The 27,823-nt window shown below is 46.0% G+C and overlaps 1 protein-coding gene across 2 annotated transcripts in view; it reads left to right on the top strand.

Annotated features, from left to right (window-relative positions):
• Positions 1 to 27,823, top strand: part of TRMT10A (tRNA methyltransferase 10A) — a 271,841-nt gene that overhangs the window by 15,340 nt on the left and 228,678 nt on the right. For both annotated transcript variants that reach the window (XM_078677480.1, XM_078677479.1), the window contains exon 3: positions 8,242 to 8,313. In XM_078677480.1, coding sequence (XP_078533606.1) covers positions 8,242 to 8,313 — 72 coding nt within the window. The remainder of the gene's footprint in view (positions 1 to 8,241; positions 8,314 to 27,823) is intronic.

Raw genomic sequence — 27,823 nt, forward strand, 5'->3', positions numbered from 1 at the left:
CTTATTTCATCTTAAAACTTCGTTGCTAAAACACACATGATTTCATAGTATTAGTTCAATCTCTTTAGGGTTCTAACAGCAGCAGCAAGGAATTTGGCAATATTAAATATTTCCCATACATTTGTCAGCATTTGTAGGTAAAGTAAGGCTGTCCTAGCTTGCATGAAACCCTTGTTAGCTAGGATTGGAATGATAAAACACTGCCTAATATCGGTAAGGTGATCACAGAAGAACATAAAGTGCAAGGTATCCTGCTCAGAAAAATTGTCACAGGAGCAGACCCCGAGGTCTTCAACCCTCTTCCAGCCTGGCTTATCACCAATCAAACAGTGAAGTTGGTTCAATCTGAATCTTGTCAGTAGGAATCGGTGATTAGAGTTTTTAACGATACCCAAATATGGTTCCATATGCGGTGTAGTTATCCGCAACTGGTGAGCCCTTACGGTTGCCTTACCCAGATCTCTCTCTCTCTTCTCTATCTGTGGTAGCAATACAATGGTATGCATCCTTAGCCCATTTTATGTAAACCTTGGATAATTTATCTGGGTGATTGTAAAGTTCTGGTCTACCCAGCTTGCGCGAAAGCTTATAGACATAATTGAGCCAGGGAATACAATGCCCATAATCGAGTGCCATGCAATCTTTCATGATTTCATGATTTAAAATTAGGTCTGGATTTAACCAGGTCGTTATCCACTTCAGGAGCGGGGCTACTGCAATTGTGTCTTCCACGAAACCGATCCCGCATTCCTGGTGGACGATGTAGTTGGATGTCGATTGCGGGACAGATAAGACATTTTTTAGGAACCTGTCCTCAACTATCTGGATCACCTTAGCATTTTTGATGCCCCACAAATCTGCCCCGTACATTGCAAGTGAATGGCACTTTGCTCTATTTGAAAGAGTGCCTTCATTGGTCTTGCTCCCAATTTCCTGGTAAATCCTAGAACGGCCGACGTGGCCCTAATCAAGACATTTTTTTTGGCTAGGATTTGGGTTCCCCAGGTGCCCTGGTCGTCGAACAAGACTCCTAGGTAAGGGAAGGTAGAGACCCTGGTTAATATGTTTACTTCACAGTACATGGTTCTCACTTTTAAACTTCTCTGCCCAATAGCCATGACATGGGATTTGGCAAAATTCACACTCAGGTCTAGTGATCTCATGAAGGCTGCAAAGGAATTTAAAAGTAACTGATGTCCCACCACCGTTCTTGCTAAAAGTGCGGCATCATCCGCATATAACAGTGCGGGAGTCATGCGTTTCCCTGCACGAGGAATATCCTTGCTGGAGGCAGTTAAAGTGCAATCTTGATTATTAATATATAATGTAAAAAGCAATGGTGCCAGAATGCAGCCCTGTCTGACGCCCAAAGCAATCGGTATCTCTTCAGCGCAGTTACCCTGTTGGTCATATCTCACAGTGGCAAATAGGTCCCTGTGCAAATCGGCTAAGAAGTGGACGATGTTTCTATCGACTCCTATAGTTAGGAGGGTAGGCCACAACTTTGACCTGTTCACTCGGTCAAAGGCCGAGGACAGGTCCATAAAGCCCAGGAAGAGTGTTCCCTTCTTTGCCACTGTGTATTTTCCTATTAATAACTGCAAGTTTAGGGATTGGTCTATAGTGCCCATCCCTTTTCTGAAGCCATACTGCGCTACAGATAATGAGCCCGGCTCCTCCAGCCAACCAGTTAGTTTGCTGAGCACAACCCTTCCTAGTACCTTTACAGAGGAGTCTATAAGCGATAACGGACGGTAACAACTTGGGTCCCCTCTATTGCCTTTCTTGAAAATTGGTACTATTACTGATTTTGCCCATGTATTTGGCAAGCCCAATTGACAAGCATTTACAAACACGTTATACAAAATTTTTGACCATGTCTTGGTGTCTGATTTAAAGAGGTCTGCCGGGACCCCGTCTGGTCCAGGGGCCTTGTTGCTCGTAATTTGAGTTATCGCTATTAATACATCTGACTCTGTAAAGGACAAAGTATATTTTTCACTTTTAAAAACAGGGTCTGCAGGATTTCCTTCCCCCTCGTAAACCTGGGTAAAGTGTCTATGCCAACCTTCCTCCTGTATCCCACAATCAAGCTCACTGTTTTTTGTATCTTGAAAGAAGGGCTTGTTTACTACTGCCCAAAATTTGGCGCTGTTTTTTACCACGTCAACAGACAGGAGCTCATTCCAGGCATCCTCCCTGATTTCTTTTTTCCGCTTCCCTAAAATCTCTTTGTATGATTTCCTAAGAGTGGCAATCTTAGGTTTGTCGGGGGTACGGATTTCAATGCTGCCAGCAACTTACGATGGGCTGCTGAGCAGTTATGGTCAAACCACTTCTCCCCTGTCCTTTCCCTGCCCTTGCCTAAGATTTTTAGGTCACAACTAATCTGATTACAGATAGTAGTGTAGGCCTCCAGGACCTCGTTATCTAATTTACCGTCTGTGAGACAAAGGGAGATTTCGTGCCCAACCTTAGCCCGTAGATTTTCGTGGAACTCCTCCTGCACCACCCGGCACCATTTTAATCGTCGGGCTTGGTCAGTGGGTCTGATGTCTAACTTAGCAGCTGTTGTATGGGTTTTGCCCTCTTTCTTTAAGTCATCTTCCAATATCAGCGTTACCGGGTGGTGGTCACTATAGATTGACCAGGAAGCACCGTATTGGGTTACCCTGCTTGCCACACTTATAAAAATATAATCAATGGTTGAACCTTGACCATTTCCTTTGAAGTTTGGAATTACCCCCCTTGAATGTCTTGGGGAAGTCAGATCATTGCCTACCAACAATTCCTCCAAATAGATCCCCGCTGGGGTATGTTCAAAGTGTGTATTCTCTTGCTCCGCTGGTCCCAAATAATCCCAAACATAACAATTTTTTATACAAGAATGAACATTAAAATCACCCATTACTATAACCGAATAACAGCTTACAATATTTTTACTATATGAATCTAAAAATTCTTGAAGGCTGACTAGATGCTCAAAAAAGGCCTTATCAAAGGAATTATAAAAATTGACTACAAGCCAAGTGCCAGCGGCTTTACTTGAAATTTGAACAGGCAGACAGTGGGGTGTTCCTGTTTCTACTAAGGTATAAATCCCCTGAATTTTCAGGGAAATTAGGGTTAGGAGCCCTCCCTTCGCCCTTCCCATGGGGGATGCTACTGCTGGGGAGCAAAACGCAGCATATCCATCCAGGAGAAAGGTGTTTTTGGTGTCCCAGGTTTCCTGGAGCCCAATAATGTCACACTCTATAAGGCAGGAACTCCATTTTGGGTCATTTAATTTGGAGTTTAATCCCGCAATGTTCCAACTAAGAAACCTGGTCCCTGGCTGGGTGGCCCTGACAGGCGTACACGATAAAGAGACCTCCTCAGTGACTGCAGTCCCACTAACCGGCGTAAGCTCATCTGCTGCTGGGTGGTCAAGTCAGTCATTTTCCTCAAGGTTACTGAGAGACTCATATCTATTTTGTGTGGGAATGTAAAAGTCATTTATGACCTGTCCATTAAACTCACTTCTGGCCAGCCCGTTGTGTGTTAAAGTAGTTACGTCATTTGTGGCCCGCACGCTAGGCTCTCTTCTGGTCAACCCCGGGACTAAGGTAGGGGGATAGAAATAACCCAGTGGAAGGATGTTAATGGAATCATTGTGTATCCTGCATGAGCCTGCCTGTCTCAATATGTGGTCCACCAATTTGGGAGAGGAAAAATTTACCACGACACAATCCCCGACACATTTTTCTTGGTTTTCCCCACCCAGGCCACCCTTCTTGCCGTCTTAAAATTACTAAAAAGGTGTTGACCTAGGACTGTTTTTGTATTCAAGTGATAGAGTACTTTGTTTTTTTAGTGAAGTCCAATGTTCTACCCCGTCATTAGATATTTTGGGAACGTTGGCCAATATGATGGTGTAGGGACAGGCCTCAGGGGGAAGTAAGAGTGGTCGTTCATTCAATGGGCCACTAATTTTAGGGTCAGGTCTCGCCGCTGGGGCTCTAGGTCTAGAGTTTGTTCCTGAATGGTTATTTAAATGCCGGGCGCTATTATTAATAGTTAAAACAGCCTGGCCCGCTGGGGCTTTACTAGGCCCTTGCCGTGTTGGATTTTTATCATGACTATGACTAACATTGCTTTTGCCTCTAACAAGTGGAGAAGGTTGATCTTTAGAAAGTCGCTCCTCAAGGACCTCGAGTCTATGGTCTATCAAAACCAATTTGTCCATGACCGGCGCGATTAGTGCTCGCAACCTGTCCTCCAATAGATTCAATAACTCTAGGTTGAAACCCCCGTGGTATCATGTGTAACATGGGTGGTAGAATTAAGCCTCCCCTGAATGACGGGCATAGTCACTTGACTAACTACTGTATCCTGTTGGGAGCCAAGCCCAGATGCAGAGTTCCCTATCATTGCCTGCTTTGCACCAAGTCTGCTGCCCTTGCTGCCTTTAGGGGCGCCATTAGCCTTTCTTTTCCCTGGTGGGTCCCGGTTGGTAGGGCAAGTAGTAGCCCTTGACTGCCTGGTGCGTGTTTTAGGGGGAGAAGGTAAGGTGCACATTATAGGTATGCTCGGACTAGTGACCAGTGCTGTTGCCCTTTCGGGGGTGACCGAGTGTGCTTGTGTAGGACCCTGCAGTTCGTTTCCACCACTCATAGCAGGGGCGTCAGCCAGTTCGGGAGTGAGGACAAAGGGTCAGTTGAAAATCTCCTTTCTACAAGCTCAATCTCCTTTCCCACTTCAGTAACAGCCTGTTTTAGATAGGCATCCAATGTCCCAATAGTCCCTACCCCCCCCCCCCCCCCTTTGCGAATCACTTTACTCATGAAGCTACTCGGTGTTTTATGCTAATGTTGTTCCTAATTCCCTCCAGCACTAGGATCTATACAAGTGTACACCTTGGTGATAATCAGTTTAGGGCAAAAGATCACTTAGCTTACAAAATGTCCAAGTCCGTAAATGCAGGTTACAGGGGGGATGTCCCAGCCCGGCCTTGTCTGGCCCCGGATGGCCACAGATGGCCCCGCCCTTGTCACGGGCTTCTCCCGGCGACGCCCGCGAGCGTCCCGCAGGACAAGGGATGCCGCTTGATTTAGTGCTCCTTGTGGTGAAGGGAGGGGCTGCCTGGATGCTCGAGCCCCCACTGGCCTCTGGGGCGAGTAGTCCGACCTGCAATTCTCCCCCTGGAGCCTCCGGTGATGCGTGTCCCGCGAAGCGGGACTCGCGAACGGTATTTCACAGCTGGTGGTGGAGGGAGGGGCTGCCTGGATGCTCGAGCCCCCGCTGGCCTCTGGAGCGAGTAGTCCGACCTGCAATTCTCCCCCTGGAGCCTCCGGTGATGCGTGTCCCGCGAAGCGGGACTCGCGAACGGTATTTCACAGCTGGTGGTGGAGGGAGGGGATGCCTGGATGCTCGAGCCCCCGCTGGCCTCTGGGGCGAGTAGTCTGACCTGCAATTCTCCCCCTGGAGCCTCCGGTGATGCGTGTCCCACATACTCAGCAATGTAATCCCACATTCTAACAGTTGGGATATTCTTGTAGAGGCCACTGTGAAGCACCCCAGGGCATCATCAGGGGTACAAACGTCTATATTAATGCCTCAATGTTCAATGCTATACAATCACAAAAGACAAAATTGCAGCCCTCTTGAAAAGTACTTGTCTGCTGCCTTTAACGGAGTAGCAACTGTGCTAAAATGTGCTGCTCTTTCCTATGGTAGCCCCACTGCCCGATAGTGTGGTTTACACATGCACAGAAAAGAAAGAGAGTAAAGAACAAGTTGAGACTACATACTTGTTTACTGATTAGCCCCTCTGCTGACATAGCCAACAAAAGACACACAGATGATGAACTGAATGCAAAGCAAATCAAACATTCACTCCCAGTCAATAGATCTGGGTTAAATTCATCGTTCATTTTCTCATCATGCCACCCCAGTTTAGATCCAGCCATATGCAAATCAGTCTTGACCCTGTGCCTCATGAAAACAGTCCAGCCCGAATTGCCAAGCCAGGTACTCCCTAAACCAGAAAAAAGCATCTGGAACCGGTTTTGGAGTTTGAATATTGCCTGGAACTTCATGAACCAGAATCCTTAGCTGATGACACGCCCAGTGGGGCGGGACTTACACTCACCTGGTAACACTTGAAAAATGCCGTGTCTGCTTTTCTCCCAGTTTGAGAACGTCAAGCCTTGAATAAGGAAGACTTTTTTTCTGAAATGCAGAGCCAATTGGAACAAACTGTTTGAGGGAGAATCCTTGCACGTTGCTGCCGCCCTGCAATAAAAGGTGAAATCAATCGCTGCAAAGGTGTCTTCATTTGCGGGGCAAGTGCTATTGGAATATATATACATATATATATATATATATATATATATATATCAGGAATCCTCTCTTGGTTGAAAGAAGGAAGGGACACAGCGGGGTTCGTTCAGGACATTTATTTAAATAGGTCGCATGACCGGTTTCGGCGTTAAGCCTTCTTCAAATGCCGCCGTTTGTGAAAGGGTGTTTTTCGTCGAGTTAATATCGAGCTCCTCCCATGCAGTGATGAAGGGCATCACTTAGGGGGTGATTACAATATCCGCCATCGTCCCGGTAATTGGGACCTGTCCCCTATATGGCATGCGGTGCCCACAAGTAATTACAATACGACTGCTACTGTGGAGGTCGCATTGTGCATGTTTACCATTGCGGCGGGTGCTGCTAGCTGCAGCATCCGCCACAGTGATAAATTAATTTCCCTGCACTACATGGCAGGCAGCACGTCGTGCCTGCCACCTGGTGCAGGGAAATAAAGTACAAAACGAAAGTGCCCCTGAACAAGGGGGGTCCGCAATGGGCCCCCAAAGTCAATCTCCGCCAACCTTTAAATAACGGTGGATCCGCCATGAAAGGCTGTCGGAATGCAGCATCCTAATGTGGCGGACAGTGCCTGCTAGACACCGCCACCATTCTGGCCGGGTCTTTCAGGCAATCCTAGGTATGCTGGCCGGGTCTTTCAGGAAATCATAGCAATTGCCTGTGTCGGACCCGTGGCGGACGGCCTTTCCGTCCACCAGCACACCGCCCGCTATCCTTATCTGGTGGGCGGAGAATGGCCGCACGATGGCGGTGAACCCCCCACCGGCAGGATGCCGGTGACGGGTTCACCGCCATCTTAATCAGGCCCTTAGTGCTTATTGCACGATACCTACTAAACGCTTCCTCTATGTGTGATTCTTCGTGAATAGAAACAAAAACCAGCTTTTTGTGACTTTCAGACAGATTCCCTGTGAGGGTATTTCACGGTGGATAGTTGCATGCATTTACTTCTGTCTGCTATCACTTATCAAATCCCCTGCTTTTGGATAGTGTGCAGGGCACGCTCAATGAGAGCAGCAGCCGCCGGCAGTAAATCAGAAACACGCTGGACAGTGTGCCACAGTGGAAAACCTATTGTCTGGATTCTGACTGCAGAGCTGAATTTCTAGTGGGTAATTTCTTACTTTTATTTCTTCCCCCCCCCCCCTGCCTTCTTCCACTACTTGCTAGGCTACGCTAAATATTATTTTATTTATATACCTTCCAAAAAACTGGAAGGATGTATTTTTATTTTTTGTAGCATAAGCTTGAAGTGTGGGTTTTGTCTCCAGATTTGCATACGACCGTCCTTCTTTAATGAGCTACGTTGGGGTCTATAAGCAGATAACGGTTCTAAGTTGGTAACAAGGCATGGGTTTAGGGTACGCCTCCGAAATGGGCTTTTGTTTCTAGTGTAGATGTACAAACATTTGGGAAATGTTCTCGTGATTCTCCATCTGATGTTGCGAAACAGACTAAGAGCATGTTAATCTAGTTTATAGCCACGTGGGACAATTTAATAGGTTAGCACAATTTAGTTCTCTTGTCTTACTTATTACAGCTGTAATAATCATTTAAAGTTTTTAGCAAATATGCCAGCCTTTGCATGAGTGCTGTAATTGGAAGGTTTTATTTTGCTGTTTTTGCTATGGAGAGGAAAGTTGAATACACCCGTGCCCCCATATTTTGACTATAAAATGTAATTATATTTGTGGGACAAAACATCTACCACGTGTGTGCAGAAAGTGGCAAAATTATTAAATAGGCTAATATCAACCATTGTTATGTCACTTGTAATTAAATTACAGTCAACACAGGCTTAATGTTCCTATGACGGTTGATGTTAAAGTACATTTTCTACAAAAACCAATTACGTTTTTTTTCTAATCTCTGGTGTTCTAGGATGTAAAAAAACTTCACAAGCAAATCCAAAGATGTTACTCAGAAAATCGCAGGGCTATGCATCCTGTGCAGGTATGGAATCAAAATCTGTATTTTGGTGTTTATAGCTTTCAACTAGTACTACAATGTCTGTCATGTCACTAATTCCATTTATAATATTTCATGTGTGATTTCATGAGCTAGGGGTGTTTTGATTGTATAGATAATTACAACTGGGGAATGTCACTCATATTCAGGTTTGGATCGTAGCTTCATAACTTTTCTTTAACTTACGTTTTACAGAGTATTTTATAACATACATTGATTGGTAATTTAGTGGCCACCCAAAGCAGCTCATGAACAAATTGTTTTCAGTTGTTTTGTAATGTTGTACTTTTGGTGACCGAATCCCTGAAGTGCGACATTGAACATTCCCCCTGCCCAGCCCATATGCCTTTAGGACCTAAGATGCCTTACCTTTAACAGTGTGGAGCAGTATCTTTGTGTAGGCCATGCCCCGTATCCAGCCTCTCATCTCTCAGTGCCGTTCAGCCAAGCAGAGCAGAACCCAGCCCCTACCAGTGCCTCATCCACATGGCCTTTAGCCGTGTCAAGTGAGGACTTCGATGTAGGGCACTGCAAGACCTGAACATGACTAAAGGTCTGACACAGAATTTCACCTTCATCCTTACCTGGAGCCCAAGCATCAAGCTCCAGAACCCACTGTGAATGGCATTTGGCCTTACACAACAGTATCTAGGTGCAGGAAGTAGCCTCAGGCCAATGCCCTAGAACTCCTGTTACATTAAATTGTTGTTCTGTTTGCATTCCATAGTTAGTGATTAGTGACCTAGGTGGCTTCATCTGCAGAGCTTGTTCAAACCGTGTGCTTGACCACACAGAGAGATTGTGTTTCTTAAATATATTGGCCTTTTCTTTTTTCTTTTATTATAAATGTACTTAGCCAGATATATTGCTAGGCTGCATTGTTTTTCCTACTTCCTTCTCTCCAAAGGTCTGTTCATTGCAGCCCTTGTGTGCCATCTCTTCAATCAATCAGTCATGTAGTATATGTATAGCGCTGCTTGTCATCCACAAGAGCATCCAGGTGCTTGCTGCTGGTCTCAGTGGAAAAGCCAGATCTTGAGCCCCGTCCTAAAGTCAGTGAGCGAGGATGCACTTCTCTCTTTCCTCGCAGGGCCCTGGCTAAATTGAATTGACTCACTTGAAAGGGACATCATAGGCTAATCCTTTTGGCACTTTCACTTCTTTTCTCCTCCTTTCTATACTGCCTGACATCTTATCTGTACGGAAGATGCGGCCACTCTGCAGTTGTGAATAAGAAGGTAAGTTTATTCCCGTTGTAGGCAAAGCGACAACCAGTACCCACTGCACTGTCTTATACATCTGCCATCCTAGAATTGCCTTTGAAAATACATTATAAAACATCGTAACATTCCAAGTAACTCCTTGTATATCGCTTCTTTCGATGATACACAAACAAAAAAAAGAAATAGGACATGAACTCCACTAAATAATCTTAGGAATAAAACAAAATGAAAGATAAATGACCTAATCGCTTGCAGGAAAATACAAAGAAATTTGTGAATCTCAGTTCAACACAAAATCCTCAAAGCATTTATGAACGGAACATTTATTTTGAGGGTGATTATTGAGTGATTAGTTCTATTCATCACCCTCCATTTGTCGACACACAAATTCAACTTGTTAATCAGGAACTCTCACCACTGTGTCCTTATTCCACACCCTACCATCACTTGTACGCACATTGTTAGACAATACCTCCACAACTTGGAATGGAGAACTAAACCTCAACTTCCCAGATGTAACACAACCAGGTTTTTTATCCTTACCCACCAGCCTTTCTTGATACTGTTTTCAACCACTCCTCCACCATATTTCAATTGAATATGTTTTCTGACATCCTCCACACCTTGCAATAACTTAGGATCAATAGAAGACAAATCCATCCAATTTAATTTCAACTTACTGCAAAGCACGCGTCCCTTGGCAAAACAAAAGGAGATACACCAGTTTTGTCATTCAGAGTAGTCCTCAGTGTCAACAGCATCTCGTTAACAACATCCTTCCAGCTCAGTTTGTTAATGAAAGCCAACCGACATTGCCATTTCAAAGTATGGTTCAACCCCCCAACCAATCCACTACTTCTGGGATGATATAGCGCAGTTTGGACATGCTTAATTGTTGTCTCATCTAAAACAATTCCATCTCATATGACACTAATTATGTTTTGTTGTCCGTTACCAGTTTACAAGGATAACCCTTTCTCATAAACACCTCCTGCAAAAACGGAATCACACTGGAGTACTTGCATTACTCACAAACTTCACTTCTGGCCTCTTGGTTAAATAGTCAATTAAAACCAAAGCATACTTTGCAGCTTGACCAAGAACTCTGTGTGGACCAGAAATCTCCAAAGATAACATGTTCCAGGGAACCTTTGGCACCTCCACCGGCATCACTGGGAATTGGTGTGTGGCCTGTATTTTGTCACTTATAGCACAGATGCTACAGTCCCTGACATACAACTCCACTGCTTTGTCCACTCCAGGCCACCAAAACACCTCTTGTACCCTCTGTGTCATAGTGCAAATACCCACATGTCCTTTGTGAGCTCCTCTGTAAACAGGACGACACCACCAATTGCTGCACATGTTGTAACAATACTTGTTCACAAGTCAATTCCTGAGCAATTTGGCAATGCTGAGTAAAATCAGATTTCACCAGCTTAACATGGGGGCCATCCTGACATAATCCAATTTCTTACTTGCCTCAATACCATGTCATTCTCCAACGCACTTCTCCATTCCTCCTCCTGTAAAGCTCTATTAACCCCTTCGCTGCGGCGGCAATTCCGCCGCAGCGCTACGGGGGTGGGGCAGCCGCACGGCGCTCGCGTACTCGTGACGGAACCGCTCCGTCACGAGACGCGGTTGCGCTGTGCTTTTTTTTTTTTTTAGGGGATTTGTAGAGCGCGTAGTCACCCAGTGGGTATCCCAGCGCTGAAACCATATTACTCATGAGGGGGTGTAGTCCGGGAAAGTGACAGTTTTAGGGGAAGAGAAGAGTTTTGAGTGCTTTTCTGAACCGAAGGAGGTTAGGTTCTGTCCTAAGGCTCAGGGGGAGTGCATTCCACTTCTTTCCAGTGTTAACTGAGAAGCGGCGGCCACCTGTGCGGACCTTTTTCACTTTAGGGATCGTGATAAGGTTTCCGTGCTCCGAGCGGAGCGCTCTGGTGGGTCTATAGGGGGTGATCCAGTTGTTTAGTATAGGAGGGCCGGTGTTATGAAGAGTCTTGTGAGCAAGGCAGAGGGCCTTAAAAATGACCCTCTCCCTAATCGGGAGCCAGTGCAGCTTCCTGAGCGCAGGCTTGGCAGATGATCTGGCCGGGGTGTTTGTGAGGAGTCGGGCGGCGGCATTTTGAACCTTCTGAAGAGTTTGAAGGGTGGATTCTGGGGCGCCCAGGTAGATAGCATTGCTGTAATCCAGCCTCGATAGAATTAAGCCCTGGATCAGCATGAGACGCGACTGAAAAGGTAGAAGTGGAATTACCTTCCTGCAAGATTTAAGTAAACCGTAGCAGGTGCCGGCCGTCTTTCTAGCCTGGGTCCTGAAGGTGAGGTCAGTCTCCAGCCACACTCCAAGACTTTTGACCTCCTTCTTGGGAGTGGGGGGTTCGCCCATGCAGGCGGGCCAGATGTGCGAGGGGAGGTTCGCGGTTTTTTGTCCAAGGAGCAGGATCTCTGTTTTGGAGCCATTTAGCTTCAAAGCAGAGTCACTCATCCACTGATATACGTTGGTAAGGCAGTCGTGGAGATTGGAGGGCTCAAGCTTGGGGTGGGAGAGTGTCACCACCAGTTGTGTATCGTCGGCGTAGCTGACGATAGTGACTCCAAAGGGTGAGACGAGTCCCTCCAGTGGGGCCATGTAAACGTTAAACAACGTGGGGCTCAGGGAGGAGCCCTGAGGCACGCCACACTGGAGGGGGATGGAGGGGGAGCGGCTTTCGCCTTCCCAAACTTGGTAGGAGCGGCGGGAGAGAAAGCGGTTCCGTCACGGCCCCGCCCGCTCTTAAGAACGTTCAGCGCAGGCGCTGAATCGCTGCCGCGCAGGCGCTCCGAGCGGGCCATGACGGAACCGCTCCGTCATCAGCACAAAGCAGCCGTGTCTGATGACGGAGCGATTCGTCACCAGCAGGGGAGGGGTTAAAAACATCTGACACACACTCAATGTCATCCTCTAATTCATTATTGCAATCCAGTTCATTCAGGGGTAAATGCGACAAACAGTCGGCAACAATGTTTTGTTTCCCTGGTACATACTCGATCTGACAATCATATTCTTGAGGGCGATACTGCTACTTTGCTATCTTAAGAGTGGTCTTACCATCATTCTTAGTACTAAACAAACTCACCAACGGTTTGTGATCAGTATGTATGGTATAATGTAAACTCCAAACATTATCCTTAAAATGCTGCACACCCCACCATAATGCCAAGGCCTCCTTTTCTGTGGTGCAGCAGGAGGCTTCTGCACCAAAAAGAGCCCTAGCAAAAGCTATAACTTCACTCCAATTCTTTCTTCTTTACATTATAACAGCAACCACATTGCTTTTATCAGTAACAATAATACTGTTATCTCTTGTATCAAAAGGCTTGAAAGGATTGATATTTATGTCAGACCGCACCTTCTCAAATGCCGATTGATATTCACCGTCCCAAACCTATTTCTCATTCTTTTTCAACAATTTGCTCAAAGGAGAAGTCTTGTCAGTAAAATGTGGCACAAATTATGAATACAACTCAGTAAGTCCCAGAAAAGTTCGTAGTTGGCCTTTATCCACAAGTATAGGGACTTTTTCAATTTAATTCCCGAATCTTGGGTTTAGGTTCCACGCTTTTCTGAGATATATGATGGCCTGAATGGTCCTCACCATCCCTACTAAATTTACACTTATCAACTCGTAATGTCAGCCAATGCATTGTCCACATCTTCAATACACGCTTCAACTGATTGGCATGCTCAAACACATTGGCACCATACACCAGCACATCATCCTGAAAATATAATAATAATAATAATAATCCACATTTGTATAGCGCACAATCACCCGTTAGGGTCTCTAGGCGCTGGGGGCCGTCGGGAAGATTAAGCAAGCTATTGCCCAGAGTCACACGGTGCTGGGCTAACCTGCCGCCGGAGCCGGGGATCGAACCCTGATCCCCAGTTTCCAGCGTCAGTCGCCCTGGCCGCGGCGCCACACCTACACCCTCCAGATTCTAAAACATGAGTCTCATTGTCCTTGGGGAACACAGAGGAGTCAGAAGCCAAACCAAACGGCATATGTTTATAGCAGAATGCTCCTTCAGGTGTTACGAATGATGTGAGATGCTTGGACTCCTCCATCAACGCTACCTGGTGGTAGGCAGCGGACATGTCAAGAGTGGTAAACCTTACAGCTCCCTTTAGCGTACTTAACATTTCGGATGCATTGGGCAATGGTGCTCTATTCACCCATATATTTTGGTTAAAAACGTGAAGATCAACACACAAACTAAGTGGTTTGGCACTTTTGCTTGCCAAAACCACTAGAGAAAGCCAAGCTGAACTCTAATTATGTTTAAATATGTCCATTTTGCATTACTTCTCTAATTCTTCAGATAACTCTTCACTCCGATTCATTGGCACATGACAAACTGTATGCACCACTGATCCCTCTCTTAACTTAATCCTGTGTTGAAAAACTGTAAGTTTCCCCAAAGATTCCATGAAAACTTCAGGAAACGTTCAGATCCATGGTTCATTCGCTCTTGAATTCATTTATTGAGTTGCACCAATGTTACCCAACTTCCTCCTAGAAATGACTCAATCATGTTGATTGGGATCCAAAAGTATGTCCAGATCACGCTGGTCATCCCACCCCAATATCTTTGATCCTTCATTTGCAACATAGACTTTACAAACAGCACTCTTCATAAATCAAGGTGGCCTGAAAATCTCCAATCAGTTAAATTTGCTCATCACCGTACACAAACAATTTCACTGCTGGATTGTTCAAAGGCAATGGCTGGAACTTTTTTTTTAAAGTATTGGGACCAATTAATGTAAATAGTGAACCAGAATCAGCCATTAAACAGACTTCAATGTAATTTGACCATACATTACAATGAGAAGGCTTTCTTTTCCCACATGTAACATATGCACTTGCTCCAACCCACCGTCACTTTTTACATTAACTGGTCGCAACACTTTTAAGAGGTTCCTTCCATTGCTTTTGAACCCTCCGGCAGTGAAATTGTTTGTGTATGATTTTCAGGATGATGTGTTAGTGTAGGGTGCCAACGTGTTTGAGCACGATGATCGGTTGAGGCGTGAGTTGATGAAATTGAAGATGAATGGGTTGAACATGGTCTGCCTATTCTTCAATACACAGCACCACATCACTGCTCACTTCTGTCTTCACTTGCTCTTCCACACTGGACACCGCGACCTTTTTGGACCCGACACACTGTGGAATGAATTGCAGGACAGTTCTTAGCAGACCCTTCATGACTTCGACTCCCACACCTAAAACAAAAAACATTATTATTATGTTCTTTCTTAGTATGAAAATGATAGTCTGTCTTAACTTGCTTTTTCTTCCGGACATCCTTTCGAAAGTGCTTTTCCTTATCGCTTTGCACTGTGACTTCCTTAAACTGCAGATTAATTGAAGGAGAAAACAACTCTTCAAAGTACAAATCCGAATTTTCAATGGCCCTTGCAGTCTCAAAGCAGATTTCAGATCTGTATTGTCCATAGAAAATAATTTTTCCTACACCCTATGATTATTCGTTTTCTCTATTAATTAATTGATTGCATGTGATCTCATCCCTGAGGTCACGATAGTTGTACGGGACTGTCATTTCCTCAATAAGGAGACAAAATCATCAATAGACTCACCAGGCTGGTGCGCTCGTTGCAGAAACATGTGCCTCTCTAATCCTACATTCCTGGTAGGATAAAACCTCTTGTCAAAGCTTTTGGGAATGGTGGCATTCTCATCCACCGCTTCTTCATACATGATTTCACCAGCAGCACTTTCTTGAGTAACGTGGACCTTCACCTCCTGTACAGGTAATGTATTAAAACCGACCTACCTTCAGGTCCTTAATTGTGGACAAGTAGGGCTTTATTTTTATTTTTTTATTAGTGAGTGTGTTGCTATCAATTGCCTGAAGATATTACTCAAACACTTATTTCTACCTTTGCCAGTCTAAAGGAAGGAAACACCAAGTTCAGGCAAAAAAGGGTGGGGCTAACACACCCTCTATACCAGAAGAATAGCCAGTAAAATACCTTTTACCAAGAAGTAAAACGAAGGAGAAAGGCTACACCATTTATATACACGTTTTCATGTTGTCCCAAATAAGTATCAGACAGGGCAGGCAAATCCAAAATTTGTGGGAGAAGTCTTTACTGCGTTGAATAGGAAAGTCATGCAACCTGCTGGGACACACCACTTGATCAACCCTTCTCCAACGAGGAGCGAAAGCACACAGGAAGAGTGTTGCGTACAGGGCTGACTTGTTATTCAGTGTGATGTGCGTACTGCAGCCTCGTAATTCTCTGCATGGAGCCACACTCACAGCAACTTTGTTGCATGCACAACAGCGCTAAAATTCCTTATTGGACTTCCATAATTTACGTCAAAGGTCGCAAAATCGGGATGTTCTGGCAATATTACAAGCAATGACCCAGGAGAGATGCAGAATTCCAGATGAAATTCTGGTGAATCCAGAAACGAGGCAACATTCAAATCTTGGCTGTGGCAAATTGGTGTTCAGGTTCCCCCTCGTTCCTACAATGTAAAGAAAATGTGATCACACCACAGTTGTGGATAAGAAGGTAAGGTTATTTCCAGCATTGGCTAAGTGACCACCTACACCTCCTGCACCCTCATCTAATTGCCACTCTAGAATTCCTTCAGAGAATACATTCTACAATGTCGTAACATTCCAAGTAAACCCCACATTATCTCTACTTAACATCTCCACTCAGGGCACCCAGATAAAGGGCAAAAGGTTAAGGGTGCCGTCCAGTAACGTCTTTCCTGTTTGGGCCGGAAGAAATCTATGGCTAGAAGCTCTGCTCCTCTAATAATCACTTCATCAGAAAACTATATCACCCAACCAGGAAGATAAGAATCTGCCATCCTGCTTCCTAACTGTAATTGACTCCTCTGCCCACGGTCTTGGTGTCCTTATGGACCTTCTGTAGTTTTAGGGGCCAGAGTGTATGCTCTGCCTACCTACCTCCTCTTCTGTATAGGCCTCTCCATCCATTACCACTGTCCCTGTCTTGGACTGACCTAATTTTGCATCTTGGTTGGCCTCATAGATCTACCGCTGTAGATGGGTGACCCTAGCTCAGCTTCTGGGTTTGTCTCTACCATTATGCCTTTGTCATCTCCCAGTCAGCGCTATCTTTGTTTCTGTGTTTGGTCTGATTGACCTACCACCACAGTGTGTAGTTCTATTTGCCTCATCTTTCCTAGCTCTGCATCTGGGCTTTTCTCATTTGTCTACTACCATAGTGTTTGGGCCCCTCCTGGACTGACCTCCTCTACTCATGAGCATGAATCTTAGTCACTTTGAAATGACCTTGGGTTGCCCGCTTACCATATTTGCCTCAGCTATACTCATAACCTTCAGATCCTATCTGTCATGATTCGGGGCCCTCGCTTACTTACTTGTTCGAGATTTATGCAGAAGCACTATACTTCCAAATGCAGGAAAGGCTGGCAGTGTCAGCAGAGTGTAGGTGTCACTTGGAGAGAAACACACCCACTGATTTTTTTCATTACATAGGATCTGCAAATGTTTGTGGGACCATGCATTGTGTTACAACTGCACAACTAAACGTTCTTTGCACTGCTTGTCAGTAGGATGTCACATCCTCTTGAGCAGAGCATGACAGCTTTGGTTGCTGCATATCAGTGCAATTAGCTGCTCTTTGCAACTGGTAGCTGGTGGCCATCCTTTTCCTACATACATTGAAATGAGCAAGATGATCTGATGAGCCCAGAGCTGTTCCATGTGTTCATCAGTAATATGAATGCTGCAAGGACTACTATGCCTCTTGCTATATTCAGTAGGTGGTTGTTGCAAAATGCAGTAAGCATAGCAATATTTCTTCCATGCTTGTCGTGGCCAGGTTGCTGACAGCATCCAAGGTCTCCCTTCTCCTGCCAGTTGATGAGGGAGGAGCTCTAGGGAGCAATTGACTGAAGCTGTGGTGTCTCGCTAGTAAAGGGTAAAGAAACAAACATTGTAGGGGGTTGTCATACCTGTGTACAAAAAAGCAGCGTATGCTAGGAAAGCAAAAGTCTCTATGGACTCTAGCAGGCCTCACAAGAAGCAAAAACAGTTGACCATGCTCTGAGAGTTTGCTCTCCCTGCAAAAAAAAACCAAAAAGCTGTGCAAAGAAAGTTAATTTGTCTAAAGGGTACTTTTTAAATTCACTCATGTTGTTCCTGCTCACTGGGTGCGATTTTAAAATACCTATTGTATAAATGACCACCATACTATACATTTGTACTTCAATTTCGACAGCTCAAGAGTTTCAGTTGATGAGGAACGATTTCGATAAAACAATTATTGTTTAAACCTTACCAGCTTTGCAGAAAGGCCTGGAAGGATTGTGTGCCCCACCTGCCATTACCCTCACATACTTTCCCATGAGCCGGGTAGAGTTATGCCTACTCTCAAGCATTATTTTCTAAATTCCTCAACCTGGCACAAGGGTTGGAGATGGCAGTTCCACATTCTTGCCTATACCTTTCTAACTAACAACTGTTTTTCTTTCTCCCAGCCTTCTAGGGAGAGAAGTGGGAAATAAGCTGTGAAGAAACATCCCTTGCCTTACCAAGGGTAAATGTATAAAGTAGAGGTTTCTCTTGGATTAAAACTCATTAACAGTCAAATTTCACCACATTCAATCATACAAAGGACATTCAAGTATACTTAATCCACCAATATTTCGGAACACATAAGTAAATTATAAACACAAAAATCTTTTATGAATATCACAAAAGTTCATTTATTAAAACCATAATTGATAATATAAAAAACAATGATATAAACACATTTTAAAAAGGAAGGAATTAAAAAATATATTCGATTGGGCAAGACCGATTATAGAACGTAGGAATTTATTCTGAGCCGTTACTAGACTGTCCACATTCACATAGCCCCACAGCTCCGCCCCATAAAGTATCGAGGCACCAATTTTGGATTTATAGAGCTGGAGCACCGGTGCTATGGGTTTTCTGTGGGACTGTCTGTGTTCCTTCAACAAAGCTCCCGCCAGTTGGGCGTGCCTGACCGCTTGATGAGTAACCTGCGGCTTGCAGCGTACCTTCCTGTCAATAAGAATGCCCAGGTAAGAGAAAGTCTCTGTTTGTTCAAGAATTCCCTCGTTCATCCGGACGACACCAACAGCCTTTGAGGAGTTAGACAGGACCATGTACTTGGTCTTGTCGTCATTGACAGCAAGATCATGGTCCCGACAAAACTCCTCAAATCGAAATTCAAGGGAGGAACATGGCGGCAGGCTGACGCCTGTTGCGAGAGCTCCGTGTCCAGGGAGGCTTCTCTCGAAAACTTAGGCGGAGATGACGGCACCTAACGGTGAGCAGAAAATGTGAAATCACGCTTTTTACAGTGGCGCAGTGCTAACGCACACTTTCTTTTCCCCTACCTTGTTTTTCTTTCCTTTACGAGGAGGGGGGTTTCACCTATCGAGGCGGGTGTGCCTGTGCCTGCATCCTACTCGCACTAGGACCCTGTGATCTACATCGGCAATGGTCAGGATCTGCGAGCAAGCCTGCCTGTTTGGAGACGCTGGTGCTGACGCTGTCTCTGTCTCTGTTTTCGTGGCTTCAACACGGATCCACGCTGCGGAGGGGCTGAAGGTTGGGCAGGGAGAGGAATACAGAGCCGGCTGGAATCGAGCGCGGCTGTCAGAAGTCAGAAGAGGCCGAGGAGACCGGACCTGCTTGTGGAAAAGGTCGAGGCGGTTTCTAGCCCGTGTGTGCCTCAGTGCTCCCTTATGTTGTGATTCCAGCAGCAACAGCAACAACAGTAAACGGTCAGTGAAGGGGGCATCGGGGCATAAGCTGGGGTCTGAGCTCCTAACTCAAGGAGGTGGCGCTTATTTAGTAAGAGTTAATCCCCCCTGGGTGGTGTCTGGGGTGTCTGGGGAGTCTGGGTGCGCTGGTTGTACCGATCAAGTGGATAATGCAGATACTGCAGACACTGCCATAGCTACCTGGTACTCGGTGCAGTACGAGGGGATGGACCTGGGCGCAATTTCATTCTCTACACAATCACAATCACACCCCCCTTGCCCTCGCCCACAAGCAGATACAGCTGGCAATACAGTGGGAGCAAGGTGCGACACCCGGCTACATACACACCCTGCGCTCCCTGCACTCCCTGCACCAGCAACCCAGGTGGCACCTGGCAGGAACAGATACCAGCTCAGGTCCTATCTTGAGCAACAAAAGTCAGAGGGTGGGTACCAGAGTGTGTCTAAAGCAACAGCAACCCCACTTACCCCAAAGAAAAAAGGGAGGAAGGATAAAGAGAAAAGGGACCGACCCGGGAGAACAGGCGAGTCCAAAAAAAACAAACTGCCTGGCACGTTCCCGCCAAAACCCCCACCCTCTCTAAAGGCATATTTCAAAATTATGGAGCAAGTTGTCGACCCTAAGGGGAAAAAAAACCCTCTCCCTTCCTCTGCCTCCGTGCCCAACAATTTGGTTAGTACCTCAAACGTTAAAAACACTACTGAACTCAATGGGTCTCAGTCGGGCAGCAGGTACACTGTATTAGCTGACATGGAGGATTCAGTGGACATAGCGGATATAGAGGACCAGATGGAAAACGAACAAGAAAATCAAACAACTACGGCGGGGCCGGTCTCAGCTATCAGTCATGAGGAGATGCCTGCAGTAAGAAGGGTGGAAGTGGTGAAAGCTCATGGTTCAGCAGAAGAGGTAACGGGGGTTAAGATCCCCGATGGAGGCCTCTCACAGCTTGAGGCACTCCTTTTCAACCTTAGAGGGGATCTACTGTCCAAATTTGATACCTCGGAAGCAAACCAAAAGAACATACAAGATCAGTGCGTTAACTTGGAGACTAAATTAGACGATGTTTGTAAACGGACTACTGTGTTGGAAGAAGATGTCTCTTTGCTCACAGGGGCTTCCAAGAGGCATGAAAGGGATATCGAGACCCTTAGAGCTCAGAATAGGGCACTCCAGATGGACGTAGAAAGACTAGAAATCCACTCTAGAAGGAACAACCTGAAGTTCTTAAAGATTCCGGAAGGCGTGGAAAATGGAGACGTAAAGGGTTTGGTGTGTAAGCTCCTCAGGGAGGGAGTGCTCAAAGACGGTCCTGAGATAGACTTAGAATCAGAAATACAGAGGGCGCACAGAGACCCTTTTAGGCGCCACGCTGACAGAGCCGCCCGAGGAAAATCTTAGTTAATTTCCACACATTTACTGTAAAGGAGCTGATTCTGAGCAAGGCATTGTCAGATAAAACCCTCCAAATAGGCTCAGCTCACTACCTCATCCGCTCTGATGTGGGGAGGGTTACGGCCCAACGACAATGGGAACTGGGTAATCGGATGCCAGATTTAAGAAGTATGGGCGCTCAGGTGCAGATGAAATTTCCGGCCTTCTTGAGGGTGGTATGGAGAAACAAAACACACAACTTCACTTCCCCCGAAGAAGTGGACACCTTCTTAACTTTAATGCGAGATAGTTCCCATTAAGTATATAAAGATTATCCAAGGGCAGGCAGAAGCGAGCAACAATGTAAAGTTCCCCACACAATGTTAGAACATAAGTACAGGGAAATAGTGGGTGTTGATCAAATGTCACAAAGGATCTTAGGGCTCTAAGTATCATAGCTTATCCTTACGGCTCTTGCCCCTATTATCCCTCCCGGAGTAGCATAAAAAAAAAAAAAGGGAAAAAAACATCACACATATCGGGAGATGGGAAAATAAATAAAAAAAAAAAAAGGACCAGGGGGAGGAAAGAAAAAAAAAAAAAAAGAATTTTTTAATAAAAGTAAATAAACAAATAAATATATAATTTTTGCACAAAAAAGGGTAACCTGAGCTTATCCATATAGGTATACACATTTAAAGTAGAATCACATTTTTGGTGCCTACCTTTTGTTATTTTTGGAGGGAGTATCCGACTGGGTACGGAGAGCTCTCACATGGCGACATGATCGCCAAAACAGGTATGGGGGGGGGTTCCTCAGGGGAGGTGGGTGGGAAGCTGGGGGGTGGCAAGGTTGAAAAATGGAAAAAATAATCCTCATATATATAACAGAACACTATACTTACTGGGTGCTGGGTACGCGCCTTTTTCTCTAGAAATCGGTTCTTATGGCCAATATGACACATAAGTTAAAAGTTTTTAGTTGGAATGTAAATGGATTGAGGGATAGGAGAAAGGTACACAGGGTAACAGATTATTTATACAATTCAGGAGCACACATTTGCCTACTGGAGGAGACACACCTAGAGAAAGCAGAATGTAAGACGGCATTTAAAAAATGTAGGTGGATCCAGGATATTCTCTGTTCTGAACAAAGTGGTAGCACAAGAGGGGTGGCTATATTAATCAGAGCTAATGCAGGGATTAGGGTATCGAGGTGCGAAACTGACCATTCTGGGAGATGGTTGGTGGCTTCGTTAACAGCAGGACAAACTCCCCTCACCTGTGCAGTTTATTATGGGCCTAATCAGGACGCGCCAGGGGCCCTCACGAAACTAAAAAACAGCCTAGTAGAGACGGACGGACCGGTAATTATAGGGGGTGATTTTAATCTGATATTTGATAAAGATCTAGATCGCACCTCCAAAGTTAGATTCACTCCTCCCCAAAAGTCCAGACTGGAACTCAAGAACATTATGAGGGATTTTAACCTCATATATATCTGGAGGCTCAAAAACACAGGGAAAAGGGAATATTCTTTTTATAGCAGAAGACATGGTCATCACTCAAGGATAGATTTTTTTCTACTCGATAAAACCCTTTTCTCGGCAGTAGACACCATATCTTACGCCCCGGCTATCCTGTCCGATCATTCTGCTGTCGAGATAGTAATTCGACTTAAACAGCAGATCCAGCAGAGAAGGTGGACCTTAGACAGAACACTCCTTCTGGAAGAGGCAGTTAAGCAAGATCTGGCAACTCAGTCAGAAGAGTTTTTTAGGACCAATGTTGGGTCAGCAAGCAAACAGATAGTCTGGGAAACATATAAAGTCTTCATAAGAGGCTGGTTGAGCACCCTGACGATTAGGAGGAATAAGCTTTCAAGAGAGAAGAAGGAAGACCAACTTCTGAGACTTAAATTAAAGGAACAGGAACTCCAGAAGGCTTCCTTAGGCCAGTTAGAGACTAGACTCACTCTACAAAAAGAACTCGATATCCTACGGGCGGAATATCAAGCAGAGCTAGACAGAACCTTGAAGCACAGATGGGATGCGAGTAAACTCCAATCCTTCTCATACGGGGAGAAATGTGGTCGCCTCCTGGCGTGATAGCCCCGAGTGGATAAAACTAGGAATCGGATCGATAGCTTATCCAAGGCCAGTACAGGGGAAACCACATACGATGATGATCTCATTAGAGAGGAAGTCAAAACCCATATGCAATCCCTGTATAGCACTACTCTGCCCCAGAGTGGACGGCAGGCTGGAAACTGGTTAAGTAGTAAAGTCCAGCTCCCCGAATTATCAGAGGCAGACAGATCTTTCCTTAGCTCCGAGATAAGGGAAGGAGAGGTAAGGGCTCAGATCTTAAAAATGGTTAATGGCAAAGCGGCAGGTCCCGATGGGCTTCCGGTAGAGCTATACAGGACCGTTATAGACCAAATTGTTATAAGCTTAACGATATTATTTAATGAAATCCTGCTACGGGGAGAGCTGGCTCCTAAGTCTTGGACGGAGGCCACAGTCACTCTAATACTGAAACAGAATAAAGATCCTCGCAAGGTAGAGTCGTATAGACCTATCTCTCTACTAAACGTAGATTATAAGATCTTCGCAGGGGTATTAGCAACAAGACTGGCCAAGACAATCAAATCCATTGTCCACTGTGACCAAACGGGGTTTATCCCTGAGCGGCAACTCAATGAATTAACTTTCCAAGTCATTGCTGCAACAGATGCCGCCATTGAGAAAAAGCTGCCCCTGACTATTGTAGCTGTCGATGCTGCTAAAGCATTCGACCAGGTAGAGTGGGAATATCTGTGGCTGGCTCTGGCAAAATTAGGTTTTCCCGTTAATTTTATAACCGCGATTAAATCCCTATACCATGCACCACTAGCTAAAATTTAGTCAATGGCTCTCTCACAGATCAGATATGTATAGCTCGAGGAACCAGACAGGGCTGTCCCCTATCCCCTCTTTTATTTGACTTGTATATTGAGCCTTTTGTTTGCTTACTTAGATCGGACCCTCTTATCAAATCATTTAAGATTGCTGACCTGGAATTAAAATTTGCACTTTATGCTGACGACCTGTTGATGTACACCTCAAACCCGGGAGCAGCCATTCCTAGACTAATACAACTAGCAGAAAGTTTTGGCGAGATCTCTGGGTATTCAATCAACAAGGATAAAACTGAGATCATGGAATGGAATCAGGGGGTAGCCACGGCAGGTTGTAGGACAAAAATGAGATATCTGGGAGTACACTTAGTCAAAAAAATTGAGGACATCCCAAAAGTCAATCTGGACAGGGTTATAAAAGATACTACAGCCCTACTCCATCGCTGGTCATCTCTCCCATTAAATATCTTTGGGCGGGTGAACCTACTCAAAATGATTACCCTCCCTAAGATCACATTTCTATTTAATTCAATACCCTTATCCTTTCCCTTGATAACAATTAAGAAACTACAAGGGAAATTGGGATCCTTTATCTGGAACACGAAAGCCCCTCGAATAGCTTGGAAGAAGCTTAGAAGAAGCTTAAAGACTGGAGGATTAGCCTTCCCTGACCTACACATCTACTGCCATGCCTTTCACTTCAAACATTTTAGACTTATGGCCGGCAAAACTGACCAAACCTCCATGGGTTTATTATTTCTAGCACTATTGCAGGATATCCCCCAGGGACAGGACTCTTTCTTGTTTAAGTTTGGGGACCCAAAATTCTTCAAGAAGGTCAGGCTTAAGACTCTGGGGACCGCGATCAGAAACTGGGTATTTGTTAGGAAGAGGCTTAATATCCCCTACTATGCAGCGCAGGCCCCGATATGGGATTCCCCTGGGACACCAGCCTGTCTTGGCGACCAACTGTCTCGACCATTGAAGGCAGCAGGACTGGAACACTGGGGGGACCTACAGGAAGGAACCCAGCTCCTGACATGGGACGCGCTCTCTAATTTGACAGAGGGATCACTCACCAGGTTCAAGTACTACCAGCTGTCTGGTTGGTGGTCAACCAGAAGGGAGGGCAACAAAACCCCAAACCCAAGATTTGACGTTGTAACTAGAAGAGGAAGGTGGAAGAGTCAAATTGCATACTGGTATACATCGATGCTTGAGGAGGAGGATGTAACTAAACCTGAACTGAAAAAACTCTGGATGAATAAGTTAAGCACGGATATTATTAACATTAGAGACTGGTGGCTTGACTCCTTTGCTATTCTACATTCAGTAGTTAAACCCGCAACGTTCAAAAGAAATCATCTATATACTATGTATCGGGTTTATATAACTCCTAAGAAATTAGTGAAGATCACCAAGCTAGAGCATTGTTGCCCGAGATGTAGCTATCCGGAAGCTGACGATGTTCACATGTTTGCTGACTGTCCCGAATTGAAAGGTTACTGGGAGAAAATCACCGATTTTCTGGGAGAGGTTCTAGGGGTCCCCTTGGTAATAACTACAACTACCATCCTGACGGGGCTGGGTATGGGCTATAACATCAATGACCCCTCTACAAAACTTGTCTTTTATGTCATCCTCCTTGTAAGGCGAGAAATATGTAGAGCTTGGAAGGACATAGCCCCCCCCACCTTCCCATGCTGCTTACGACAAATCATCCTTACCAGTAAGTCCGACTTGGCATGTGATCCCACAAGTTTGGTTAGAATCTGGGCGGCCCTCGAGGCATGGCAACACAGTTGATTGGTTTTCCAATGATTTATCTGGAGCCTTGCCGGTTCCCTTGACTCCAAAGTAGCAAGGGGCACCAGTAAAACTGTGAAACGGAGTATGGATGGGAAAGCAGTGGCTACTTGAGGGAGTAGGTTCACCTATCCCGCTTTTGGTCATACATAACAACAAGGGCCGGATCAGGACGACCAAACAGCGCAAAGGTTACCAGTTTCCCATCAAGATTTCCAATAATGGTATATGAGGATTGTTAGACTTGGGCCTTAGGGCAGGTTCACCCCTGATCTTTTTGCCTTTATTTGTGACCCTGTGTAGTGATTTTTGGGTCTTGGCGCACTTTTTCCCTGTGTCCCAGAGTGAAAGTGCGTGCGTGTAGTATGGCTGGCCTGCCCTCCCATAGGAATGCATGGGGAATGTGTGTGCCCTGGTAGTTCCTGATGTGTGGGGAGTGCAGGCTCGAGTTTAGTATGTATGAACTCGTGAGAGTGAATGCTGCAAGATGGTGTATGCGGCATGTATGTGTCTAGAAGGGAAGTGCTACTTCTGGACATTGATGTATGTGTGCAGTGAGGATACTGGAGCGTGATTGGCTGGAGCTGGCTGGCATGCCAGGCTCCAGGAAGTCTGGATGGGTCTGCCCGGTGGTGAGTGTGAGATCAGCATGAGTGATGTGTGGGAGGAGTGCACCTGGGTCCTTGATGGGCTGGGGTTTTCCCCACACAATGCTGGCTCCGCCCCCCTGTGGTGTGTCTAATGACCCAAGCCTCCCAGTGAATGAAAGGGGTGGTTGGGCCATCAAGGGTACTCCCAAGCCAGCTGCAACTGGTTTTCCCCCCACCCTGCACCTCCTAACAAAGGATTTCTCTGTATAAAAATGGGGCTGTGTCCCCACAGAAGTTGTTCTACTTGTGGATCCTTGCCAGAGGGGGCTGTTGCTGCTGCTGGGGCCAGGAGGACCGCCACTTGGCTTGTCTCCCTGCCTGGAGACCCAGTGTGCTGGCTCTGGCCCTGCCTTGCCCCTCTGCCTGCCTCCAGACCTTTCTGGAGCTTTGCTGTGCCTGGAGGCACTCTGATTTTGATTTATAGCGCTAGGCGCGCTTTTATTTCCTTGAAGCGCTGAGCGCGCTTCTCCTTTGCTCCCAGAGCGCTTGGGAGCGCTTTATTGACATTGCCGGTGCCCACCCGGCATTGGAGCAGATTAGCCGATTTGTGGTACCCCGAGCGAGTGCCCACCTCGCTTTATATTTTTATGTGAGGCCGGTGCCCACCCGGCATTGCCCCGCTATTGTTTTATTATTTGCGAGCCGGAGCCCACCCGGCATCGCCCGTGATCACCGCCGCAGCCCGGGGACGCAAGGAAGCAGCCGCTGACGTCACCGCCCGGCCGCGCTGGGATTGGCCCAGCCGGCCGAGCCTTCCGCCGCGTCATCCAGCCAGGCCAAAGGAGCAGGAAGCGGCCGGCGCGTCTTCCCGAGGCTCCCGATTGAGAGGAGAGCCCCGGAGTAGCAGAGGAGCCCCGAGCTGCCCAGCGACACAGCCGGTGAGTGAGGCGGGAGAGTAAAGGAAGGGAGGAGGGCGTCGGGGCACGTTGTCGGTGCCCGCCCCTCCCCTTCTGTGTGCGGGCCGAGCGAGGCCCTAGCTGTGTCCGAGCCCAGAGAGGCTCCGTGGCATTCGTGTGAGCCCCGAGGCTCTGAGGGGCATATTTGGTTTATTGAGCCACAGGAAGGCTCTGGGGACATTTTATTGATTTAGAGCATTGAAGCTCTAAATTGCCTATTTTGCTTTACGAGCCAGAGAGGCTCTAGGGGGACACAGGCAGCTAGTTGGTTGTAGCCCCGAGGCTCCCACGCTGTGTCTCCCCACCTTTGTTCTTGAGCCCACGTGGCTCCAACGTTTGCCTACCTGCTATTTACAACTGTCCAGCACTTAGTGGACCGTTGCTACGTTTAGGCTTTTGTGTGCTGGCTGCCTGCGCAGCCTTCACTGACTTTGAGACTCAGGGCATTCAGCCCCTTTCGAGGCCAGTTGGCCTGAGGGACCTTTCTAATGTTGTGCCATGTGCACCCTGCGCAATTTATGATTCCTGCTTATTTGATTTCTGCGCAAATGTTCTACCTGCACCTCTGAATGTGTTTTAATGTTTCATGTGCCCTTGTTTGTTATTACCTTTGCTAAAAGTGACCTGCTTAGGTAATTCTTTATGTTTTTATCCCCTTTGCTAAAAGTGACCTGCTTAGAGGATTGTTTGTGTCATTACCTTTGCTAAAAGTGACCTGCTTAGGTAATGCCTTGTGCTTTTATTTCCCTTTGCTAAAAGTGACCTGCTTAGAGGAATGTTGATGTTTTATTGCCTTTGCTAAAT

The sequence above is a fragment of the Lissotriton helveticus genome, chromosome 2_1 (genome assembly GCF_964261635.1).
Source record: "Lissotriton helveticus chromosome 2_1, aLisHel1.1, whole genome shotgun sequence".
NCBI lineage: Eukaryota > Metazoa > Chordata > Amphibia > Caudata > Salamandridae > Lissotriton > Lissotriton helveticus.